Source organism: Coregonus clupeaformis, unplaced genomic scaffold (genome assembly GCF_020615455.1).
Source record: "Coregonus clupeaformis isolate EN_2021a unplaced genomic scaffold, ASM2061545v1 scaf1080, whole genome shotgun sequence".
In the NCBI taxonomy this organism is placed as follows: Eukaryota; Metazoa; Chordata; class Actinopteri; order Salmoniformes; family Salmonidae; genus Coregonus; species Coregonus clupeaformis.
The window spans coordinates 16,730-38,460 of record NW_025534534.1 but is presented as its reverse complement, the minus strand read 5'-3'; the positions used below and the strand labels follow the sequence as shown (position 1 = coordinate 38,460).

The 21,731-nt window shown below is 41.3% G+C and overlaps 2 protein-coding genes across 10 annotated transcripts; one reads left to right on the top strand and one right to left on the bottom strand.

Annotated features, from left to right (window-relative positions):
• The first annotated feature begins 1,939 nt into the window (after positions 1-1,939).
• On the top strand, positions 1,940-17,197 carry LOC121548289 (cell cycle progression protein 1-like). 6 transcript variants are annotated; one of them, XM_045217500.1, is made up of 11 exons: positions 1,940-2,056; positions 4,132-4,202; positions 4,578-4,692; positions 4,958-5,043; positions 5,146-5,353; positions 7,812-8,138; positions 9,844-9,882; positions 11,012-11,130; positions 13,651-13,776; positions 14,565-15,934; positions 16,046-17,197. In XM_045217500.1, exons 2-11 carry the CDS (start codon positions 4,143-4,145, stop codon positions 16,233-16,235), a joined length of 2,640 nt encoding a protein of 879 aa, XP_045073435.1. In that variant the 5' UTR covers positions 1,940-2,056; positions 4,132-4,142; the 3' UTR covers positions 16,236-17,197. The 6 variants fall into 6 exon arrangements, with proteins under 6 accessions (XP_045073435.1, XP_045073436.1, XP_045073434.1 ...); XM_045217501.1 differs by having other exon boundaries at positions 4,110-4,202; positions 9,844-9,855; XM_045217499.1 differs by having other exon boundaries at positions 4,110-4,202.
• Positions 17,198-17,276: 79 nt separating this feature from the next.
• On the bottom strand, positions 17,277-20,659 carry LOC121548290 (GPI mannosyltransferase 3-like). 4 transcript variants are annotated; one of them, XM_041859715.2, is made up of 12 exons: positions 20,463-20,659; positions 20,012-20,135; positions 19,790-19,907; positions 19,572-19,676; positions 19,319-19,449; positions 19,010-19,150; positions 18,849-18,900; positions 18,527-18,738; positions 18,319-18,383; positions 17,996-18,215; positions 17,686-17,866; positions 17,277-17,585 (listed from the first exon to the last, which is right to left on the bottom strand). In XM_041859715.2, exons 1-12 carry the CDS (start codon positions 20,572-20,574, stop codon positions 17,472-17,474), a joined length of 1,575 nt encoding a protein of 524 aa, XP_041715649.2. In that variant the 5' UTR covers positions 20,575-20,659; the 3' UTR covers positions 17,277-17,471. The 4 variants fall into 4 exon arrangements, with proteins under 4 accessions (XP_041715649.2, XP_041715650.2, XP_041715652.2 ...); XM_041859716.2 differs by having other exon boundaries at positions 18,656-18,738; XM_041859717.2 differs by lacking the exon at positions 17,277-17,585 and having other exon boundaries at positions 17,702-17,831.
• Between the last annotated feature and the right edge of the window lie 1,072 nt (positions 20,660-21,731).

Genomic DNA, 21,731 nt, shown 5'->3' with positions numbered 1-21,731 from the left:
ACAATAGGTTTTGAACCTGAGCCTCATTTACATTCTCTGTTTGTACCATTTTGTTTAATTTCACCTTGTTGTCACTAGCAATAGAATGTATAAAAGTGTCACAGTCCGCTTTAAGACTAAATCCATTTTGCAATGGCTGTACATGAACTCGACATGATTCTGAGTTGCATAGAAAAGTAACAAATTCTACATCCTTTTGACTATCTGGAGATAGGCCAGTGCAATCAAATTGATACCAATTTGCACATGCTAGCATTGCTCATTTACTGTTATTTGGTAATTTTCAGAAACAAAATAGTGTTTTGGGTTTCTTTTGCTGTGTGACCCATTCCTCACCATATTTACATTTCACTGCATTTCTCCTTCCCACTCTTGTGTTTGATTGGTGTTTTTGTATCAATTAGTGTAATGTCTTTGACTGTGTTGCACTGATTTAAGTTTGTGCTGTTGCACTGATTTAAGTTTGTGCTGTCACCCTTATCTCCTATGTCATTACATATGGGTGACAGGCTCAAAGGGTTGGTCAACTCAACCTGTTCCTCAATCTGATTAACAAGACTTTGAACTTTACTTCTATTCTTGTTCCACATATTCCTAAAAATGTTGATACTACGATTAGTGACAATGGTTGTTCCAGTTGGCCATTGCAAAGTTTTGACGACTTCCTCCCAAAATTGGAAATCAAATGTGTCATTATGCTGCATGATGGCATGTACTGCCATTGAAATAGCATGATCATCTTAACTTTGTTTTTCTTTCTTTTTTTGGCAAGTCTTAACTTTCTGGTGCTCCCCAACATCATGACCACCCCATACAATTTCTGTGTCAAATTTGGGGGTTATAATCTGTTGTGTCAAATTATTCTGATTCACATTTACATTTTAGTCATTTATCCAGAGCGACTTACAGTTAGTGAGAGCATACATTTTTATTTTTATTTTTTCATACTGATCTATGCCTTTATCAGTACGGTCAACTCCGCAGTTAACTTTATCACAACAGAGTCACTATCAGTACAGTCAACTCCTACTATAGCACTAGGTCCACCCTTTACTACTCCTTCCTGTGATTCAATTAATTCAAGCACCTGATTAACACGTAGCTCAATTGGTAGAGCATGGCGCTTGTAACGCCAGGGTAGTGGGTTCGATCCCCGGGACCACCCATACGTAAAAATTTATGCACACATAACTTTAAGTCGCTTTGGATAAAAGCGTCTGCTAAATGGCATATTATTATTATTATAACACCAGTGTCCGGCACAGACTCCACCACTTTACTATCCCTGCCTACTCCTTCCTTTAGCTGCATAACACAAGCACATAGGTCTATATCAACATTCTCATCTTTCCACTTAAGCCACCCGACATGAATCCTTTCTGTGTTTTTTGTAGCAGTTGACCATTGCAGAATTTGGGCAACTTCCTTCCAAAATGCATTATCAATCTCTTCATTGTGCTGCATAACAGAATTAATTGCAATTAAAATAGCAGAATAATCCAGAGGTCTTTGTGTCCTCTCTTTCAGTGTCTGAGCAAGCCCTGAATTTACCCTGCTGCCTGTCCCCTTCTCCCCCTGACCTTACCCTGCTGCCCCCTTCTCCCCCCCTGACCTTACCCAGCTGCCTGCCCCCTTCTCCCCCTGACCTTACCCTGCTGCCTGCCCCCTTCTCCCCCTGACCTTACCCTGCTGCCCCCTTCTCCCCCCTGACCTTACCCAGCTGCCTGCCCCCTTCTCCCCCTGACCTTACCTTGCTGCCTGCCCCCTTCTCCCCCTGACCTTACCCTGCTGCCTGCCCCCTTCATTGTTCATGTTTAAAGTTACTTTTCATATATCATGAATAAATACAAGTTATTGACACTTTTCTACAATTACGTGGGAGACTTTTATTTAGAACGTTTCCTAGATCCGGAAGTACTCTTTTTAGTGCTGCCGACGAGACGCTGATTGTGTTGTTGTTGAATTGAAATTGATGAAGCAATGAGTGCGCAATTGTGACTGCAATATCGAGAATCGTTTGCAGAAATTCATACTTTCTACGTTGGAAACTTACTGGGTAATGATATTACTGTCTGATGTTTTGTCAGGTTAGAGTGGTTTGTAAGTCATACTTCTTGTTTCTTGACGTTACAGAGTAGGATAACTTAGCTACTAGGATGTGTTAGCTAGCTAGTTTATCTAACTGTGCTAGCGGCTAGCTATTACTGGTAGGTAGCTAGCAAGAAGCTGTTTAAATGTCAGTCTATCCAGCAGCTGTTTGCAGAAAACACCCTTCCGTTCGCATTTTCACCTGATTGTCATTTCTTATCATGATAATTGTTAGTTATGTGCATATAATAACGTTACATAGCTACATATGTAGCTAGCTATATATTCAGGCATCCATTTGTTGAATAATCGATTGCGGATTGGACTCCTCATTTGCCAACTAGCTGGCGGCATCGCAGGGGCCGACAGCAGCTTTGCAATCCTGCACAGTGTAGCTACGCAGGCCCCCATGTATTGAACCATGCACACCAAACTGGGTTTGTAGAGAAATAATATCAACAATACTCACTATGCTTCGTTTTCGTTCACCAGTAAACTAGTTATGTGGTAAAGTAACAGTATACTAAAATGTTGTTGTTGTGGTGGGATTGACATTTGCCACCTACAACCCACGTTCTACACAACCACTACTGGGTACTCTGAAAGCTATATCAACTCTTTATCATGTTCTGCTGCTGAAAGATTAGGCCTATACAGAGAAACATACAAGTAGTTTTCGATCTCCCCAAAAAATGGGGCATGGGTGCAATCGTTCACCAGCAAAGGGGGTCAGCATGACATTCCCTACCCCATTCATAGACGCAAACTACTTTAGCACCTATTGACGATAGTATCTTCTGACGGGGGGGTTGTGTTAAGTGTCCCGACGCTTGCTCTAAACATTAACACGCATCGCTTGCGGTACTGTTTTGGAAACATAAGTAATGTATCTTTCATATCAGTAAAACATATTTGTCAAAAAACAAAAGGTTATTACTACACACCTTTTATAGGGTTAGTGTTCCCACACGGCCACATTACAGCGCTTGTTTATGGAAGACATAGTTCGCCACCTGTGCTAATGAGGTATCTAGTGTGTTCAGAACACCTGTGTGTAAGCAGAGAGGAAGATCGAGGCCCAACTCGGCAGAAAATCTGTCTCCCTCCTTTAGGTGGCGTTTTTTCGCCTACTGAGCAAGGAGTTTTTGTATGGAGGTCAATGAGAGTGTTGAATTTGGTCAACAAAAAAATGAATGGCTTATTTGCTCGAATATAAGTTTTGTGATGCATAAGTTGTTACAAGTGTACTGATATAAGTAGGACACGTGATATCCCGGCAACTTTGAGAAAAAACACTTTATATCAGAGTTGTCTCGAGATGGCTATGCATATTCATGGCATGAGGCTAGTAGCATAGCATCTCTCTCCATTGAATACAGGTGGTTGACGTCAACAACCCTCATCGAATATTGAAAAAAGGATTACAATAATAAGATGTATCCACCAACCCAAAGAATGGATAGACAGGAGCTAGACAGCCCGCCGTGCCGCTTTGTGGACAACGACTCCCATTGTTAGGGAGACGCGTATCTTGTCAGTATATCCATAATCTTTGGTGTAAGCTAACTGGGGAGGAAGTGTAGTTCGTCAACTGGAGGCACACACAGTGTATGAATCTGTGCAAAACTGCTACAGTAAGTGTCTCTTTTTTATTTGAAGAGTATTTCTTGCTGACATGGCATATCAGCATATGTTTCGAAAACCGTTTTGAAAGCGATGATTGACTTTTCTAAATGTTAAAACACAATGTCGGAATTGTAGTTTACATGGAGCCAAATGTAGTCGAATGTAATGGCTGAAAACCCTACATATGGAGAAGAAGGGTTTTCGAGAGCTAGACATTCCCCTGTCAGCAAGGCATGCATTATGCTGCAATGTCTGTGTACTGTTGTTGTGAACTCTCTTATCTCAATGTCATATCAGTGAACCGTGGTTTTATGCAGAATGATACATTTTGCATTTGAGTATTCAAATGTTCCTCTTGTGCAAAAAATAAAAAATCCCCATGCGTTTTTTTACAGTGTGCTCCATTGTTTTTACTAGCTGGCGGAGCCATGTCAGAGAGCTCAAGTGACACAGAGTCCTCCTGTGGGTGGACTATCATTAGTAATGAGGTAAGTCAAGTCTTCCTGACCCTACCTGGGTCCTTATTTGATTCCCCATCAGCCTGAGCACCTGAGTCCCTCTCAGGTAACCCTTGTAGGACCAATAGTCCAGTACTAGGAACCAGAGCCCTTGAAATTCCTCAGTGCACTCTAATGGGACTGGCCTATGGATATTACTGTTACAGTGACTTACTCTTTCAAAGTTTCATGTCATCTTAGTTACTTCTTGAGTGCCTTTTTGCCAGTCATTGCCATTATGCCGACTGTCTAGATTAATTTGAAAGTCTGATGGTTAATGCAGTGAACTGGAGACCATAGTACGGTATATCTTCATGTAGGGTTGTCTAAAATGTGGTAGGCTAATATGGTAGGCTTGTTTCTAAGGGTTCAGATATTGAGGCCCTGGGGCCAGAGAACGGCCTGGAATGTGGGCCTGATCTTCCAGAGAGTGCAGTGCTGGAGCCAGAGCTGCTGCAGAACCAACCCGCCTCTCTCTCTGGTAGGAGGAGTTACCATATGCCCTGTTGTGACAAATTAAGCCACTTTGAAAAATCGAGGCATATTTAAAAAAAAATCTCTTGACAACTGGGTTAAAACTGTTACAACATTGTAATATACATTTATCAGAAAAACACTACATAATTTGGTTTAACCATCTGTAATGAAACACATTTTATAGCGGTATTGAGATGTTATATGCTCACAGTAGATGGTGTGTATTCAACTTGTCTTCAAATGTTAAATGTCCTCTAAATATGTTTCAGCTGAGTGCACTGAGGAGAGGGGTGAGTTATCTCTTGATGCCACTCTGAAAGAAGAAACCTTAGACGAGACATTGTCTTCTTCTGAGGTGAGGGGTAAAAACAAAACATTCTTCAGCTGTATATTTGTATGATTCCGATGTCGCTATGTTTCCAGTCCCTATGCCAACCATGTGGAATATCCTCTGCAGGCTGGAGGTGAGGTGGCAGGGGACGAGCATGTGACTCTGTGCTCCTCCAGCGACCACTCTGACATTGTGACTCTGGGGGACACGAGGGAGTCTGAGCTCGGGCCTTGGGATGAGCAGACAGTGGAGGAGGAAGAGGGAGCAGCCAGTGAGGAGCTCTACCTGGGCACCTCCTCCAGCAGCCAATACACCTTCAGTGCTGCAGAGACTGGTAGGGCAACCCAACACACCCTTTAGGGGATGTTTAAATGAATTCCAGTATGAGATAAATTGGAGAATTGAGATACATTTGTATCTATCTTCACAGTTCAAAGTTAGAGATGTTTCCATGCAAGGTTTGATGGTCTGGTGATGATCAAGCAGCGTAAGTGGATTAGAGAACAGATAGGGCATGACGACAAACAGAAGAAACCAACAAAGCACTCCTTCCTATCCCTTTCCCTTCCCCTTGTCCTAAAGCCAGGCTGATGATGGGCCACTGGAAGCTTCCACAAAGTCTGTGGGACTTGGGCTGTCATCTGAAAGGGCAGATATCTGGCAGCTGTTCTCTCTCAGGTGGTATAAACTGGACTGGTGTGAATATGATAGTGTGCTGCTTGTCTTGCTCAACACAATGTAGCAGGCCTACCCTGGGAAGCTGTTGTCAGGGCAAATGCTGTCCGACGATGTAAACAAGTTCTGCTTCTTTTGAAGGGTGTTGCAACCGCCACTAAATGTGTGAAACAAAACACTTGCGTGGTATTTCAGCATGGTGTGTGTTTTTTTCGGCTTAACAACTGGAAGTTGTCCCAGTGATGATTTGGCAGAATGTCATTGGTTTGACTGATATACCTGATGTATAATTAGCCTAGCCTATATACAAACATTCTCAAATATAATCATCAGAATATTTGATTAGTTGTTAGTCTGTGTCTCCTGTATTTCTCTTTTAATTTTAGGCTAGGGGTCACCTCTGTGATCATGTAACCTAGATGAAACTTGATACTGAGGCATGTTGTTTACATGTTGCTCCCATTACCAGAGGGATGTCTTAATCAGATTTTGCAATCAATGGTTATTGGTTGTTAAGCAAAACATAAGCACAATAATTTTCACAGCAATGTGGGCCAGTTTTTCAGGTTTGGCATTTCCTCTGGAAGACTAAAGCATTATTTTTGTTTCCCCAGTTTAATGTGCACCAATGTCACGAAGCCTAGCTTTACAACAGGGGTCTCCAACCCTGTTCCTGGAGAGCTACCGTCCTGTAGGTTTTTGCGCCAACCTCTGTTGTAACTCACATGGGTCCCCTGTAGCTCAGTTGGTAGAGCATGGCGCTTGCAACGCCAGGGTTGTGGGTTCGTTTCCCACGGGGGGGCAGTATGAAAATGTATGCACTCACTAACTATAAGTCGCTCTGGATAAGAGCGTCTGCTAAATGACTAAAATGTAAATGTTCGGCTTTTCAACCAGCTAATTATTAGAATCAGGTGTGCTAAACTAGGGTTGGAGTGAACCTACAGGACGGTAGCTCTCCAGGAACAGGGTTGGAGAGCCCTGCTTTACAAACAACAATGTATAGGCTTTAAAGGGGGCTGAACTTCCTGTTTTGGCCTAGGTTTTGAGCGTGGTCATTGAGAAATGCAGCAGCCATGACCGAAGCCAAATAAGAGTTGCCTTGGGGGGGTGTGGTTTAATGTGGATGTCTCTTGTGTGTGTTTGCACATGGCAAGTGTTTGTACAATCACTCTGCCAACACAGTACACAAGCACTCACCCTTCTAGATAACTTGAAAGGCTAGCCAGGTCTTGTCTTGATGTCGCCTAGGCTAGTTTGTGCTAGCCAACTTATTTAGCCAATTAGCTTCAGCCGCTGGTGTGCCCTGGTGTGCCGCTGTGGCAAAGTTGGTTTGACATTGGATAACCTATAGCTAGGGCTAGTTAGGGACCGTCAATAAATTACACAATGTAAATGGGACAATATTTTCATGTTGCACATCTTTTAGTTGTCTCATTCAATTCTTTCAATATTTGAATTTCCACAATTTATAGCTGGTTTGAGGTATTTAAGTTTAAGTAAATTTTGAGCTATTGACATTTAAAAATATTGTCCCATGTACATTGTGTAATTTACTGAAGGTCACTAAATAGCCCCATAGGGATATCGAATGTCATACCAAATTGACCATGGGCATTACGATCGGGGCGCCTGCAGCTGAGCGCTGAATTGATGATTACTTGGGTGCTGCCAGCTGTGGGCAGGATGGAATTAACCCAACCCAAGGAAAACTGTTACGGTACCCTTCATTCTGTGACATTCTATTTTTTCCTATCATCTCACAAATCTTTGTTGACCAAAATTATCCCATTTACACTTTGTAGTCAATTTTGACAGTAGAATAACTGTTTCTGACTCATATCGATGCCACATAGGCTGTTTTCAAAACGAGAAGTTGCTTTTTAGGGGCAGTTGCTCTTTAATTAGAATTGAATGGAGACTTGATATATTGCCATGGACCGCACTTTGCTACTAGATCAATGAGGGCAATTAAAACAATATTTCAAGCAGCAATGTGCTTAATGATTTTAGCAGCATACGCATGGTTTACAAGCATGTCAACCTACTACGTATCTACCTTGTAATTATGGTTCAGTGCACTAATGATTGTTTGTGTGGGTGTGTGTATGTTGCAGTTTTCCCTGTGGAGCAGCCTGTGGTTGCAGACTCCAGCAGCAGTGAGGATGAGGAAGAACAGCAGGTCACCCCAGTAGTGCGGAGGCGCAGGGTGAGGAAGAGCACCACTAGCTCTGTGGCTGAGCCTGGAGAGGAGGTGCAGGAGTCTGACCACAGTGACCGAGAGGAGACTCTAGAGGAGGAGCAGAAGGAGGTACAGGAGGAGGAGGTGCAGCAAGAACCTCGCGTTGCTCCCCCACCTCAAGGCCATGTCAGCGGCACCCTCAACAAATGTATCCTAGTAGCCCTCCTCATTGCCATCAGCATGGGCTTTGGTCACTTCTATGGTAAGCATCATGGGAAAGTATTGGTACATACAGTACCAGTCAAAAGTTTGGACACACTTACTCATTCCAGGGTTTTTCTTTATTTTTATTATTTTCTACATTGTAGAATAATAGTGAAAACATCAAAACTATGAAATAACACATATGGAATCATGTAGTAACCAAAAAAAGTGTTAAACAAATCAAAATATATGTTATATTTGAGATTCTTCAAAGTAGCCACCCTTTGCCTTGATGACAGCTTTGCACACTCTTGGCATTCTCTCAACCAGCTTCATGAGGTAGTCACCTGGAATGCATTTCAATTAACAGGTGTGCCTTGTTAAGTTAATTTGTGGAATTTCTTTCCTTAATGCGTTTGAGCCAATCAGTTGTGTTGTGACAAGATAGAAGAAAAAAATAGGGTTGGTATACAGAAGATAGCCCTATTTGTTAAAAGACAAAGTCCATATTGTGGCAAGAACAGCTCAAATAAGCAAAGCGAAACGTCAATACGGAACATTTCAAGAACTTTGAAAGTTTCTTCAAGTGCAGTCGCAAAAACCATCAAGCGCTATGATGAAACTGGCTCTCATGAGGACCGCCACAGGAAAGGAAGACCCAGAGTTACCTCTGCTGCAGAGGATAAGTACATTAGAGTTACCATCCTCAGAAATTGCAGCCCAAATAAATGCTTCACTGAGTTCAAGTAACAGACACATCTCAACATCAACTGTTCAGAGGAGACTGCGTGAATCAGGCCTTCATGGTCGAATTGCTGCAAAGAAACCACTACTAAAGGACACCAATAAGAAGAAGAGACTTGCTTGGGCCAAGAAACACAAGCAATGGACATTAGACCGGTGGAAATCTGTCCTTTGGTCTGATGAGTCCAAATTTGAGATTTTTGGTTCCAACCGCCGTGTCTTTGTGAGACGCAGAGTAGGTGAACGGATGATCTCCACATGTCTGGTTCCCACCGTGTTAGCATGGAGGAGGAGGTGTGATGGTGTGGGGGTGCTTTGCTGGTGACTCTGTCAGTGATTTACTTAGAATTCAAGGCACACTTAACCAGCATGACTACCACAGCATTCTGCAGTGATACGCCATCCCATCTGGTTTGCACTTAGTGGGACTATCATTTGTTTTTCAACAGGACAATGACCCAACACACCTCCAGGCTGTGTAAGGGCTATTTGACCAAGAAGGAGAGTGATGGAGTGCTGCATCAGGTGACCTGGCCTCCAATCACCCGACTGCAACCCAATTGAGATGGTTTGGGATGAGTCGGACCGCAGAGTGAAGGAAAAGCAGCCAACAAGTGCTCAGTTTGTGGGAACTCCTTCAAGACTGTTGGAAAAGCATTCCAGGTGAAGCTGGTTGAGAGAATGCCAAGCTGTCAAAGGCAAAGGGTGGCTACTTTGATGAATCTAAAATGTAAAATATATTTTGATTTGTTGAAGACTTTTTTGGTTACTACATGATTCTATATGTGTTATTTCATAGTTTTGATGTCTTCACTATTATTCTACAATGTAGAAAATAGTAAAAAAAAAATAAGGAAAAACCCTTGAATGAGTGAGTAGGTGTTTCCAAACTTTTGACTGGTACTGTATGTGATGAAGAATTTCAATGTTGCTCATTATGAGTATGGAATCATTGGTAAAAGGAATTCACAAGGAGGGCTGTTTTAGCTGTTTTAACTTGTGTTGGTTTTGTGTTCTAGGAACATTTGAAGGTACAGTATGGAGTGGATGGTTTGAGGGTAATTGTCTAACTCAACTTGCTTAGGTGCATAAGTCATGATAATGTCATGTGAATGTCATGTGTCATCACCGCATAGTAGTTTTGAATAGCACAAACTAAACCTATGTGTGTTTAGTGGGATTATGCAAAGCATGTCAAGTGCCTACATGTAGATAGATGTGATCATATTGAAAGGATACACATCCTATTAAGATAGTGAAAAGAGAATTACAGTGCTTCTGTTGACCTCTTGAATCCATCCTCATCAGAATGTTTGTTATGTGCAGAAACAAATCATTCAGTCATAGGGCGGCAGGTAGCCTAGTGGTTAAGAGGGTTGGGCCAGTAACCGAAAGGACGCTGATTCGTATCCCCGAGCCGACTAGGTCAAAAATCTGTCTGTGCCTTTGAGCAAGGCACTTAACCCTAATCGCTCTTGTAAGTCACTCTGGATGAGTGTCTGCTAAATGGCTAAAATGTAAACATGTAATACAGTATCTGGGTTGTAGTCAATAAGCAATCAGTTTTCCAATGTTATTGGCAGCTCAGAGCTGGCTGAAAGTTGAAATTCTGAATATGACTGATAAACTTAATCATAGAGGTGTGGCACATTTTGTGAGTTGACTACAAACCCGATACTCATGATGGGTCACTTGACAAATGTAAGTCAATTTATTTTCTGTTTTTGTGTGTGGTTGTATATTACTTTCTTGTGCCGTCTTTGGTAAGGTGAGGTAACAATGGGTTCCCATTTTCCCAAGGGTCAGGGAATTTCAGGGACTTCCAACACCTGCATCCCACACATGGAAAGTCAGGGGTTTTCTAATTTGCCAGCGAGTGTGGTCATAAAAAGTCAATAACAATACACACAATAACAAATTGCTGTTATTGTGTACATTTTGCCACTGCTGATCAATGTCACCAAATAGTTTTGAATCTAGGAAATTCGAATTGGTCTGCATGGAAAAGTCTTGAAATGTTTGTTTGTCCAAGAATGGGAACACTTTTTATTGCACCTAACATGTGGACATTTCCCACAACTTTTTCTGCTTCTGCGTTACTATTCTTGAATGTGTGTTATCATCTGGTGAATCATGCCTATGCTTATGGAAAATGATGGGAGTGTCTAATATTTCATTCTAACACAGGCACAGTACAGTTTCAGGAGAGGCAGAAGATTGTGGAGAAGATCTGTGGAGTGAACGAGCTTGGTGATTCAAGAGATCTGCAGCATCAGTGTCATAAAGGACCAAATGTCATCAACAAGGTCTGCAAAGAGTTCTTGATACATACGGTTAGGTATCATAAGCCACCTCCCTCCTCATTATCCTTCACAAATAAATTAGCATAATTAAACAAAATACATGTTCTTTCCCTGTCTTAGAAACTGATTTCTTCCTAACTTTTCTGTTTCTTTTTGTGTTTTTTATATATCTTTGGTGAACTTTGTTTCAGCTATAGAATTCTCTCATTCTTTTTTGACTGAACACATTCTGATTTCAGCCATTAAAGTGCCAGTAGTCCTAGTCCTATCAGTATCGTATTTAAGGAAGTACTTTAAGCGTTTCAATTTTAGAAATATTAAATTGACGTATCCACAACTTTTACAGCAATGCTCAGTCAGTACACTCATTTCACTATTCTATCTCAAGAAAAGCGAACTTCTATGATAAGTATGCTTATGCCTCAACTAAAGCACACTATTGCTCCTTCCAGTGAGCAAATTGCTCGCAAAATAATGTATCTTCTTCACCACCAACCACACAGAAGGATGTTATTTTAATTTTTTATTATGTCTCAAAGGAAGTGGTCAAACACTATCTAACATGGTTACATTTTCCTCTGATCTCAAATAGTATGACACACAGTAGCAAAATGTTTCTTTAGGCAATGAGGTCATTGTATCGAAATACATTGTAGCCTATTCTTGTTTTTGTGAAACCTATTGTTATGCTTAGATATTTCTTTTCTTGACATGGTCAAATAACTTAAGCATTGATTGGTCACTTTTTTCCTAATTTGGCACACAGAAACTAGAGGTCATGAGTAACTTGGACAAAAATAATGGCACCGATTGGCCTAAAGGTGGCAGTGTTATAAGCAGTCTCACTTAAACCCTCATATCCGCCGCCCTGTTTGACCTAGAGACTTAACTTTGTATGTAGGTGTCTTTACTTATGCTGAACCAATTTGCCTCAAGGACCCATAAAGTCCATCAGGATAGATTTAGCTCCATCTTGAACATTTTGGAAAACTTTTAAACCAGAAGGGCCAACTTCGTTTGAGAAAAGCTAAGGGATTGGTTAAAAGATGGCTGAGTTATTAATAATCAGGAAATCAGATTTTATGTGTCCATTTTAAATCCTTTGTAAATCCACTTCACAATCGCCTATCAACTTTTTAGGGTCATCAAAGACATTACCATGATGAACCATGTTAAGTTTAGCATTGATATCTTTAAGAATAAGGAAACTTAACAATTTCACTTTTGACTAATGCTAATGCTTAAAATAATAATTAAAACATCTTCTCATGGACTAAAAGTCAGATTCACTCCAAATGTGGTCTTTGGACTCATCAAAATAGTCCCTAAAGAGTGAATAATGACTGTAAGTCGCTTTGGATAAAAGCGTCTGCTAAATGGCAAATTATTATTATTATTAATAACGTTGATGCATTCAAAGATGGCCACACTAGTAGATGCGTATACGCTAATATGCTAAAATATCTCAAAAACCAGGAAACTATTAACAACTCATTCTTTGCATATGTAATGCTAATGCTCAAAATCATCTGCAGTCATATTTTCCTCATGAACCATACATCAGATTCACTCCAGATGTTGTATTTAGACTCATTACATAAGGCTTTAATAGTTAACTTTTTTTTTGTTGCTGCATTCAAATATGTCCGCACTGTACCTATAGGTGCATGTTAGCACATATGCTAATGTTAAAAATACTTTCATAATCTTCTTCTCAATGCTTTCACTGATTGCACATAAAGGAAGATAGTGCTTCCTTTGTTATTCAACTGATATATATATATTTTTTTACCAGTTTTTCTCCCCAATTTCGTGGTATCCAATTGGTAGTTACAGTCTTGTCCCATCGCTGCAACTCCCGTACGGACACGGGAGAGGCGAAGGTCGAGAGCTGTGTGTCCTCCGAAACACAACCCAACCGAGCCGCACTGCTTCTTGACACAATGCATGCTTAACCCGGAAGCCAGCCGCACCAATGTGTCGGAGGAAATACTGTACACCTGGCGACTGTGTCAGCGTGCACTGCGCCCGGCCCGCCACAGGAGTCGCTAGTGCACGATGGGGCAATAACATCCCTGCCGGCCAAACCCTCCCCTAACCTGGACGACGCTGGGCCAATTGTGCGCCGCCCCATGGGTCTCCGGCTGCAACAGATTCTGGACTCGAACCAGGATCTCTAGTGGCACAGCTAGCACTGTGATGCAGTGCCTTAGACCACTGCACCACTCTGGAGGCCCCTTCAACTGATATTTTGTCCTTTCATCCTGTGAACCCCGTTCATTGCTGCTCGCAGCTATATTTTTGTGATCTCGCATTTAAACTCTCCATGTTACGTGACTATTCATCTTCAATAAATATTTTTATATGCAAGGATTCTCTACGATTTTGTTTTTGATGGCTTCTTGCCCCCTTGAACCATTTTTGCCACTCCACTTAACTGTAGAGTGAGATTAGGTTTAAGAGGGTTCTCATCTTATAGCAATGCTTTTGCTCACTTTGGTGATGCTGTTTCCACACGTTTAGGACGTGGTTAAGAGTCTGAGAGAAGACCTAAAGGACAAGAGTGACATGGTGCTGTCTCTCACAGGGATTATGGACAAGCTTACTAAAGAGAACCAGGATCTCAGATCCAAACAGGCCCAGCTACAGGTAACATGCAAGTACAAGTTACAGTTCAAATGTAACACTAGTGGTGGATCTTTCAATATAAATTGAATGTGGACTAATTTCTAAAGATTAAAATACTGCAACAAAATTCACCATTAATTGATTTGTCGTTTATTTGTCTGAATGTGAAGAAATATAATTTTGTTTCACTTTTAACCATCTTCATTATTAATTTAAGCCTTACGGTTCCCCTTGTTGTTCATACACTACCGTTCAAAAGTTTGGGGTCACTTAGAAATGTCCTTGTTTTCGAAAGAATATTTTTTTTTTGTCCATTTAAAATAACGTCAAATTATTCAGAAATACAGTGTAGACATTGTTAATGTAAATGGCTATTGTAGCTGGAAACTGCAGACTTTTAATGGAATATCTACATAGGCGTACAGAGGCCCATTATCAGCAACCATCAGTCCTGTGTTCCAATGGCACGTTATGTTTGCTAATCCAAATGTATCATTTTAAAAGGCTAATTGATCATTAGAAAGCCCTTTTGCAATTATGTTATCACAGCTGAAAATTGTTGTGCTGATTGATTAAAGAAGCAATAAAACTGGGCTTCTTGAGACAAAAAAAAAAAATGTCAAATGTAGTTGAGTATCTGGAGCATCAGCAATTGTGGGTTCAATTACAGGCTCAAAATGGCCAGAAACAAATAACTTTCTTCTGAAACTCGTCACCCCAAACTTTTGAACGGTAGTGTATGTTAAGCGTTTTGCTAATACTCCTTTTGTAGGTACATAACAAATTATGTATTTTTGTTTTGAAACAAGGCCCAGAAAGAAGACTTGGTCGTGAAACTGAAGCAGACTGGCGAGGAGAGGGTTAAGATTGAGTCTCAGCAGAATCACCTGATGGTGGAGAACCAGCTGCTGAAGAGCTCCCTGGAGCGTGAGGAGGAGTCCCTGTCCACCCTTCAGGAGGAGCTGAGGAACCTGCGCTCCCAGATCCGAGACCTGGAGGACACGGGGGCTGGGGCCGACTCCATACTGTCTGAGAACCAGAGGCTGAAGGACCACCTGGAGGAGGAGAAGCAGCGCCTCCGCAGCTTCCTGAGCCAGAGGGAGGCCCTGATGGCTGAGGCCCAGACGCTGAGGAGGGAGCTGGATAATGAGCGGAGGGTGACCAACCAGCTGAGGGAGCAGCTGAGCAGCCGCAACACCAGGGTCGGAGGAGAGGCCGACCCGGAGACAGAGGAGCTGCAGTCACGGCTCATGGAGTTGGAGAAGAAGCTGAGCTTTGAGCAGCAGCGCTCCGACCTTTGGGAGAGGCTCTATGTGGAAACCAAAGAGGAGAGGGCCAAGGGAGACAAGCAGGCCAAAGTCAAGAAGCCCAAGGACAGCGTGATAGGGAAGGTGAAAGACACTTTTGATGCAGTGAAGAACTCCACCAAGGAGTTTGTGCACCATCACAAAGAGCAGATAACGAAAGCCAAAGAGGCTGTGAAGGAGAATCTGAGGAAGTTCTCTGATTCTGTGAAATCCACCTTCCGCAACTTCAAGGACTCTGCTTCACGTATGATGGACAAGACTTACCGGCCTCACGATCGGAGGTTTCACGAGAGGAAGGATGCCAAGACTGAGCACCGTGAGCAGCAGGAGCATCATAGAGACCATGGAAACAAGCACTCAGACGAGGAACCATGGCAGCCCAGAACCCACAAGCCCCTGCATCGTCACCCTCGTAAATCCACTGACGACTCTTTCCAGGCACACCGTAACACCCGTAAGTCAGGGGGTAAAGTTGAGGAGGACCCAGACGCTGAGAACCAACAAAGAGGAGTGCCCAAAGGTTGCTCTGGGGTTTTCGACTGTGCCTACCAAGAATCCATGAGCCTCTTCAACAAAGCCATGGACCCCATAAGAGCAGATGAGTTCAACCAGCTGCTTCACAGCTACCTCCAGCAGGAGGTTGACCACTTCCACCACTGGACTGAGCTGGAGAGCTTTACTAACAATTTCTTTCACAACGGCATCTTCATCCACGATCAGATGCTGTTCACAGACTTTGTCAGTGGTGTGGAAGACTACCTGGAGGACATGGATGAATACCATGGCCACAACGATGACGTCTTTGAAGATCTTGACGAGTATGTCTACAGGCACTTCTTTGGAGATACCTACTCAAAACGTTATGGGTCAAGGTAAGTTTATAGTTTTCATAACTGTTTTTTCAAAAGGAAGTTGTGTTAACATATCATTTTGAGGGGGTAAAACTTTAACATATTCTGACATTTCTGTTTGTCAACTCACAGTAGACCCTTTGAGGGGCCAGATACGGATACTAAAGAGAGACTGGCCAAGCAGCAGCAGCGCAATCAACAGAGGGCCCGGCCCCGGCCACAAAGAGAGAGGAAGTGGAGCAGAGCAGGGCGGAACACAGACAGACACATGGCTGATGTAAAAATAGAGTTGGGTCCTATGCCCTTTGATCCCAAATATTGAGAATATTCTTACCTAATGAATCCGTTTTTATAATGGCTGATATTGTAGTTGCAAAGTCTATTTAGGATGTGTTTGATGGAAAGCCTTTTACTTCTTATTCTTCTGTTTTTGTGATTTTGCACAATGTTCTTTTAATGCTGCCTGAATGTTCCCTTGCTTCCTGTGTTGTGTAAGCAATCCTTAGGTTAGTGGCAATGGTGGTGTATCTGAATGCATCTAATCTCATGCGCACAAAGAAAATTATTGCTACAATGATTTATCCATAAATTGTCTTTAAATATGACTAACTAGAGCAATTAAACATGGGAATACAGTAAGTAAATGTTACAGTAGCTAACTCTGTAGTACACATTCATTGTAATCAGGTCAGCTGTTACATGTTATTTTTAAGAGCCATCACTGACTATGTAATTTGCACAAAATGTCTTCTCTTTGGGCCTTGTTTAAAAAAAATCTGTTTACCATTTTAATTGTCTAAATGTAGGCCTATTGTGAATTAATAATGATTCATTGGATGGATCCAACAATGGAAATAAATAGTATTTTTGTCAGTGGCATTGAGAAGTTATGCACTGACAAATACACTTTAATTTCAATTCCAAATTGTCAAAGGTGACAAGTTGATAATGGCAAAAACAATTGCTGACATTGATACTGTTGTGTGCAGTAAAACTTTAAAAGTAGCAAAATCACTGAGAAATACTTAATTTTTTCACATGGTGTTGAATAATGCAAGAAGCCGGTTCCACAGTCAATTTCTATAATTTGCAACTACGTTACATATGTTTAAAATGGTGAGATAAGGTGCAACTGTGTTGTAGTTTGCTTCCCAAGTGAAGTAGTTATTGTTCAGTAACATTCCAACTATGGCTTGTTTTACTAAGGCTGATTATTTCCTTTCATTTACAGATGTGCTGTTGAAAATGAATTGCAGCTTCCCAATAAAAAAAAGTGAATATTGACTGCTTTTTCCCCCCAAATATAGTGAACTGTCTGGCTAGGTGTTGCATTATTTTCAGCGTTTAAAAGATCAATCCGTTATTCCATTTGATAATTTATTCCTTTACAATACAGATCCATTTTGATTAACTTCCCAATGGCTCGTACCAATGGTCAAGATGGTTCTGTTCAGTGCATTTTGTAAACTAGGATACTTCTTCAAACTCGTCCTTAAGATACATGAGCAAGGAAAATCATTGTGCTTCTTACAAATGTATTCTCTTCAGTGTTTTGTGTTCAGTGCCTTTGATAAACTAGGATGCTTTTTCCAACTCGTCCTTCAGGAACATGAGTGTGGAATATTTCTGTACTTCTCATAAATCTACTCCCGTCCAAGAATGCAGAGATCTCCTGAGGACAGAAAAAGCAAATAATACAAATTATTGTAACAGTGAAGGAGCTTTCCATTAGTCATTATTAGTCTTGAATTACAAAATGCAGAGTATCTAACCTTCTCCAGAACATCAAAGAACACGAGGTGGGTTGGCAGCATTGACTTATAAGGGAATGAGGTCCTCAACCAATGATGAGGATCAGCAAAGAATCTCTCAGCTTCATCTACATAGCTCTTGTCTCCTGTGAGATCTGGTGGACATTCTAGGAAACGCATCTTCATTGGACAGTGGATGTGACTACAAAAACAATGTATATTGATTATTTACTGCACTGCCTCTGTAGCTAAGCTTGTCACAGCACTTACTCATGCAAAAGGTCCATCAGTAAATAAGGCAAAAACAACATGAAAAAAATGGACTGCCTACCTGTAGAAAGGTGTAGAGTGACAGGGCATTAGAAAGAGGACTTCAGGCAGTGGAGGGGTTGAGGGATCGCTGTCGTCACACAGGGTCTGGAGGTGACCCATGACATCCAGTGTGCCTCGCTGGTGAAGCAGACCTGTGTACAGGGCTGGGACTAGGTTGGAGACCAATAAGGCACATGCGGCAGGCCGTCTCCAGGTTCTCAGATTCACCAAAGCTATCCCTGCAATAAACGAGGACCCCATGTCGTGCATAGGGTATGACTGTACGTTAGCAGTTTGGTTACTTGCAGTCATTGGAATCTTTCTGGAAATTGTAGCACTCACCACAAAATACCATGCAGAAAGGCAAAACAGGGTAGATGAATCTGAACTCCTTGTGCGCAAGACAACTGCATGGAGAAGAAAAACATGCAAATTCTGAAATTCCTTATGATATGAACAGTCTAATGTACAGATGTTTTTGGCCCATAAATTACAGTAAGTGCATTTTACATGTTACACAACATAGAAAGACAAAAGAAAAAGACCATACCTGTAAACCATTAATGTCCAGACTACTGTTATTAACATGATTCTGTATCTTTTTGAAGCAAGTGTGCATCCATATAGGAAGAAAGGAAGATGAGGGCCAATGACGACCACAAAGCCCTGAGTAAAGTACCAGTGCCATGGATGAGAGCCATAGAACTCAGCCACGTTGTGAAAAACATTAAACATCAGGAAGTTGTACTGCACCAGGGTCCACTGCGAGAGAAAATGGTTTAAGGCACTTGTGTTAATTAACACAGACATTACATCTTCTGATTTATAATTACCTATTTTAAAATTTTATTTTTAAACAATGCTTTTCCTACCTTTCCATAAAACATGCAGTCAATCAGAGTTGAAATCCCAAGAGTTAAAGCCCTATATGAAGGAGAGGCTCATCCAATAATTGAAGAATACATTATGTATGTCGTGAAAACCTCACTCTGCAGCTAAGGCACAATGGTCTTTATCAAATCATAGCACTCACCCAATGGGAAGGCAATGGTGAGTTATGAGTTTCAGCTTGTTATCTTCCTGCCAGAAGTGGTACACCAACAGAGGAAGCCACACAATCAAGGCTGTCGGACGAACAATGACTGCCAAGGCAACCAGGATCAAATATTTTGTACTGCGAAAGAAAACAAGCAAAATCAGTTTTAAACAGAATGTTATTAACGGAGTGTTACTAAAAGGAATACTTTTTGTAAAGGTATTTTGTAACTTGCCGTGTAGTGGGAAATACTTACAGATGCACACTATGTGAAATGGTTTTATGTTGGAGTTGTGTAGGTCCTACCTGTTGTGTGTTTTAGAGCCAGGCAGAGGATAGTAATAGAGAGCCAGAGTTGTGAGTGTGGTCTCCATGGTGTTGGTCAGGGTCCTGGTGCAGCAGTACCATGTGAACCAAGAACAGAGCTGGCAGAGGTACTAGTGACAACAACAACAACAAAAAAGAGAAAGAGGCTTTGTAACAAGGTTTCAGCCCACAAACCCAGAATTACAATAAGTCAAAAGGATATGAGACACAAAGAAGTGCATGTTGTTTTTACCGTCCATTTGGCAACGTCAGAATGCTCCAGTGATAGGATAAGACAGTAGAGTTTAATATCAGCCAATGCAGAAAGCAGAGCCTGCACAACTCGAGGTAGCCATACCTGCAGAATCCACAATATATACCGTATAGATTTTTACAATGGGGTCACATCCAATGCATTTTGCATCAGCACTATAAGTTGCTGCAAAAGATGATGTACAAATATGTTCTTACCAAGAGTTGAACTGCATCATAGGTGAAGAAGTGCAATATCTTATATATAGCTCCAAAGAAGAGAGGGTAGGAGAACCCTCTTATACCTGCTGTCCACTCCCACGTCAAATAGCCATAGGTGAAGTTATTAAGGATTTAGCAGAATACACATACTATTGTCCAGAAGACAGTTATTAGAAGGTTACTACTTAAAGTTTCAAATTATTTTTGTTACAAGGATATTCAAAAACCATAAGGTGAGCGACTTCGAGGGACTGCCAGTATTCATCTGGGACAAAGCTGGTCTGGACCAGGAAGCAGTTAATGAGACGAAATGCCACAGTGAAGACACTGACCCCCAACACACCTAAGGAGAAGAAGAAAATAAAAACATGTCAGATATCTCTCCACCAGTTAGGCTGCCTGTGTTAGATGTGCATTGGTAATTAAATGCATTATCAACCAGTCATTTGAAAGACTGAAGCATTCTGAAACTGCAAGTACAATTGCATGCTCCTGGATCACCTGTTGCCTACTTCAATTTAAGTTGATGTAGCTAGCTAAGCTAGCGTTTCTCTTTCAAAATAAGCAATGTAAACTTCGCTTCCATTCATACTTTTATCATCAACATCAGTTTGACATTTGCTCAGTCTGCTAGAAATATGATAGCTGCTATACCAAACAGGGCATATACCATTATCAAGAGGACATGTATCTTCTTTACTATATAGTTGGGATTTTCGTTTCCTCAGTTTAACAGGCTCTGCTTTGCTTCCGATATTTAAGCGTGCACGAATCTTTTCCATCACTTAGATAAACTAAAACTAACTACATATTAGAGAATGTAGCTAATTCGAGCAGCACCAAAATCCACATTAGTTCCGTGTTTGTGCTCGTAGGTAGATGACGTCAGACGTTTCCTTGCAAAGGAAATGCGATTGTCAAGATAACATTCGTGTGTTACATATCGGTGATGTAAAGTTATACAGCTTAGAATGTTATCTGTACCACTTATAGAACATACAATTTATTTAATCAATTATGATATGCATTTTATTGGGAATCGCATTTCAGTTTATTGTTGTCGTTCATCTTGTCCCCTTTCATTCGCCGTAGATGCATGTTTGACCTTTACACTTAAACCAAATGTCGCTTGCTAGCCAACGTCAGTTGTTTAATTGTTGGAATTGCTAGACGTTTTGGTCTCCACACACTTCATAAAAGATCGTGGTGAGTTATGTTAAAGCAATAACAATTATGAAACCAATATAATATTTGTGTCTCACTAGCTAGTTAGCTAGCTGTGGCTAACAACCCACGGTTTTGTATAGAAGGCATAACGTTATAGCTTTTGGTAAAAAAAATATTTTTGTAACAGGTTAGAATTTACGCAGCAGGTTAGGATAACCAATTAGCATTCGTGTAAAAGTATAGTAGCGCATGATCTGGTTGTGTGTGAGTGGGGAGATTTGCAATGTCACATGTTACAAAGAATCTGACATACCACCACAGGGACATACAGGATTCATGTAATTATTATGGCATATGCTGTATCTAGCTGAGGTTCGAGTTTACATTACTAATACTGTATCATGCACACAATGTTTTACAAATGCTTACATTTCCTCCTCTGTATATGTAGCAGCTTGGTAATGTCACGTGATTTAAAATGTGGCATATCGTGTATGTCATGATAGGACATTCTACTGCACAATTGTGCCCTATGATGAAGGCTTTATGTGTGCTTCCTGCAAAAACGTAATGTACAACATCAGTGACAATGCAAGGCAAAGCTTTTGGGTAATCTCTTCTATTCTTCCAGGATCAACGATGCAAGTGTAGGTGGGACTCCTGATCCAGAGAGAACATGTTTCGACGAAGGATACCTTTTGCACAGATAGCCTTGGCCACTGTGCTAGGAGTTGCTGGGGGTGTTTATATATATAGACCCATGTTTGAGCCC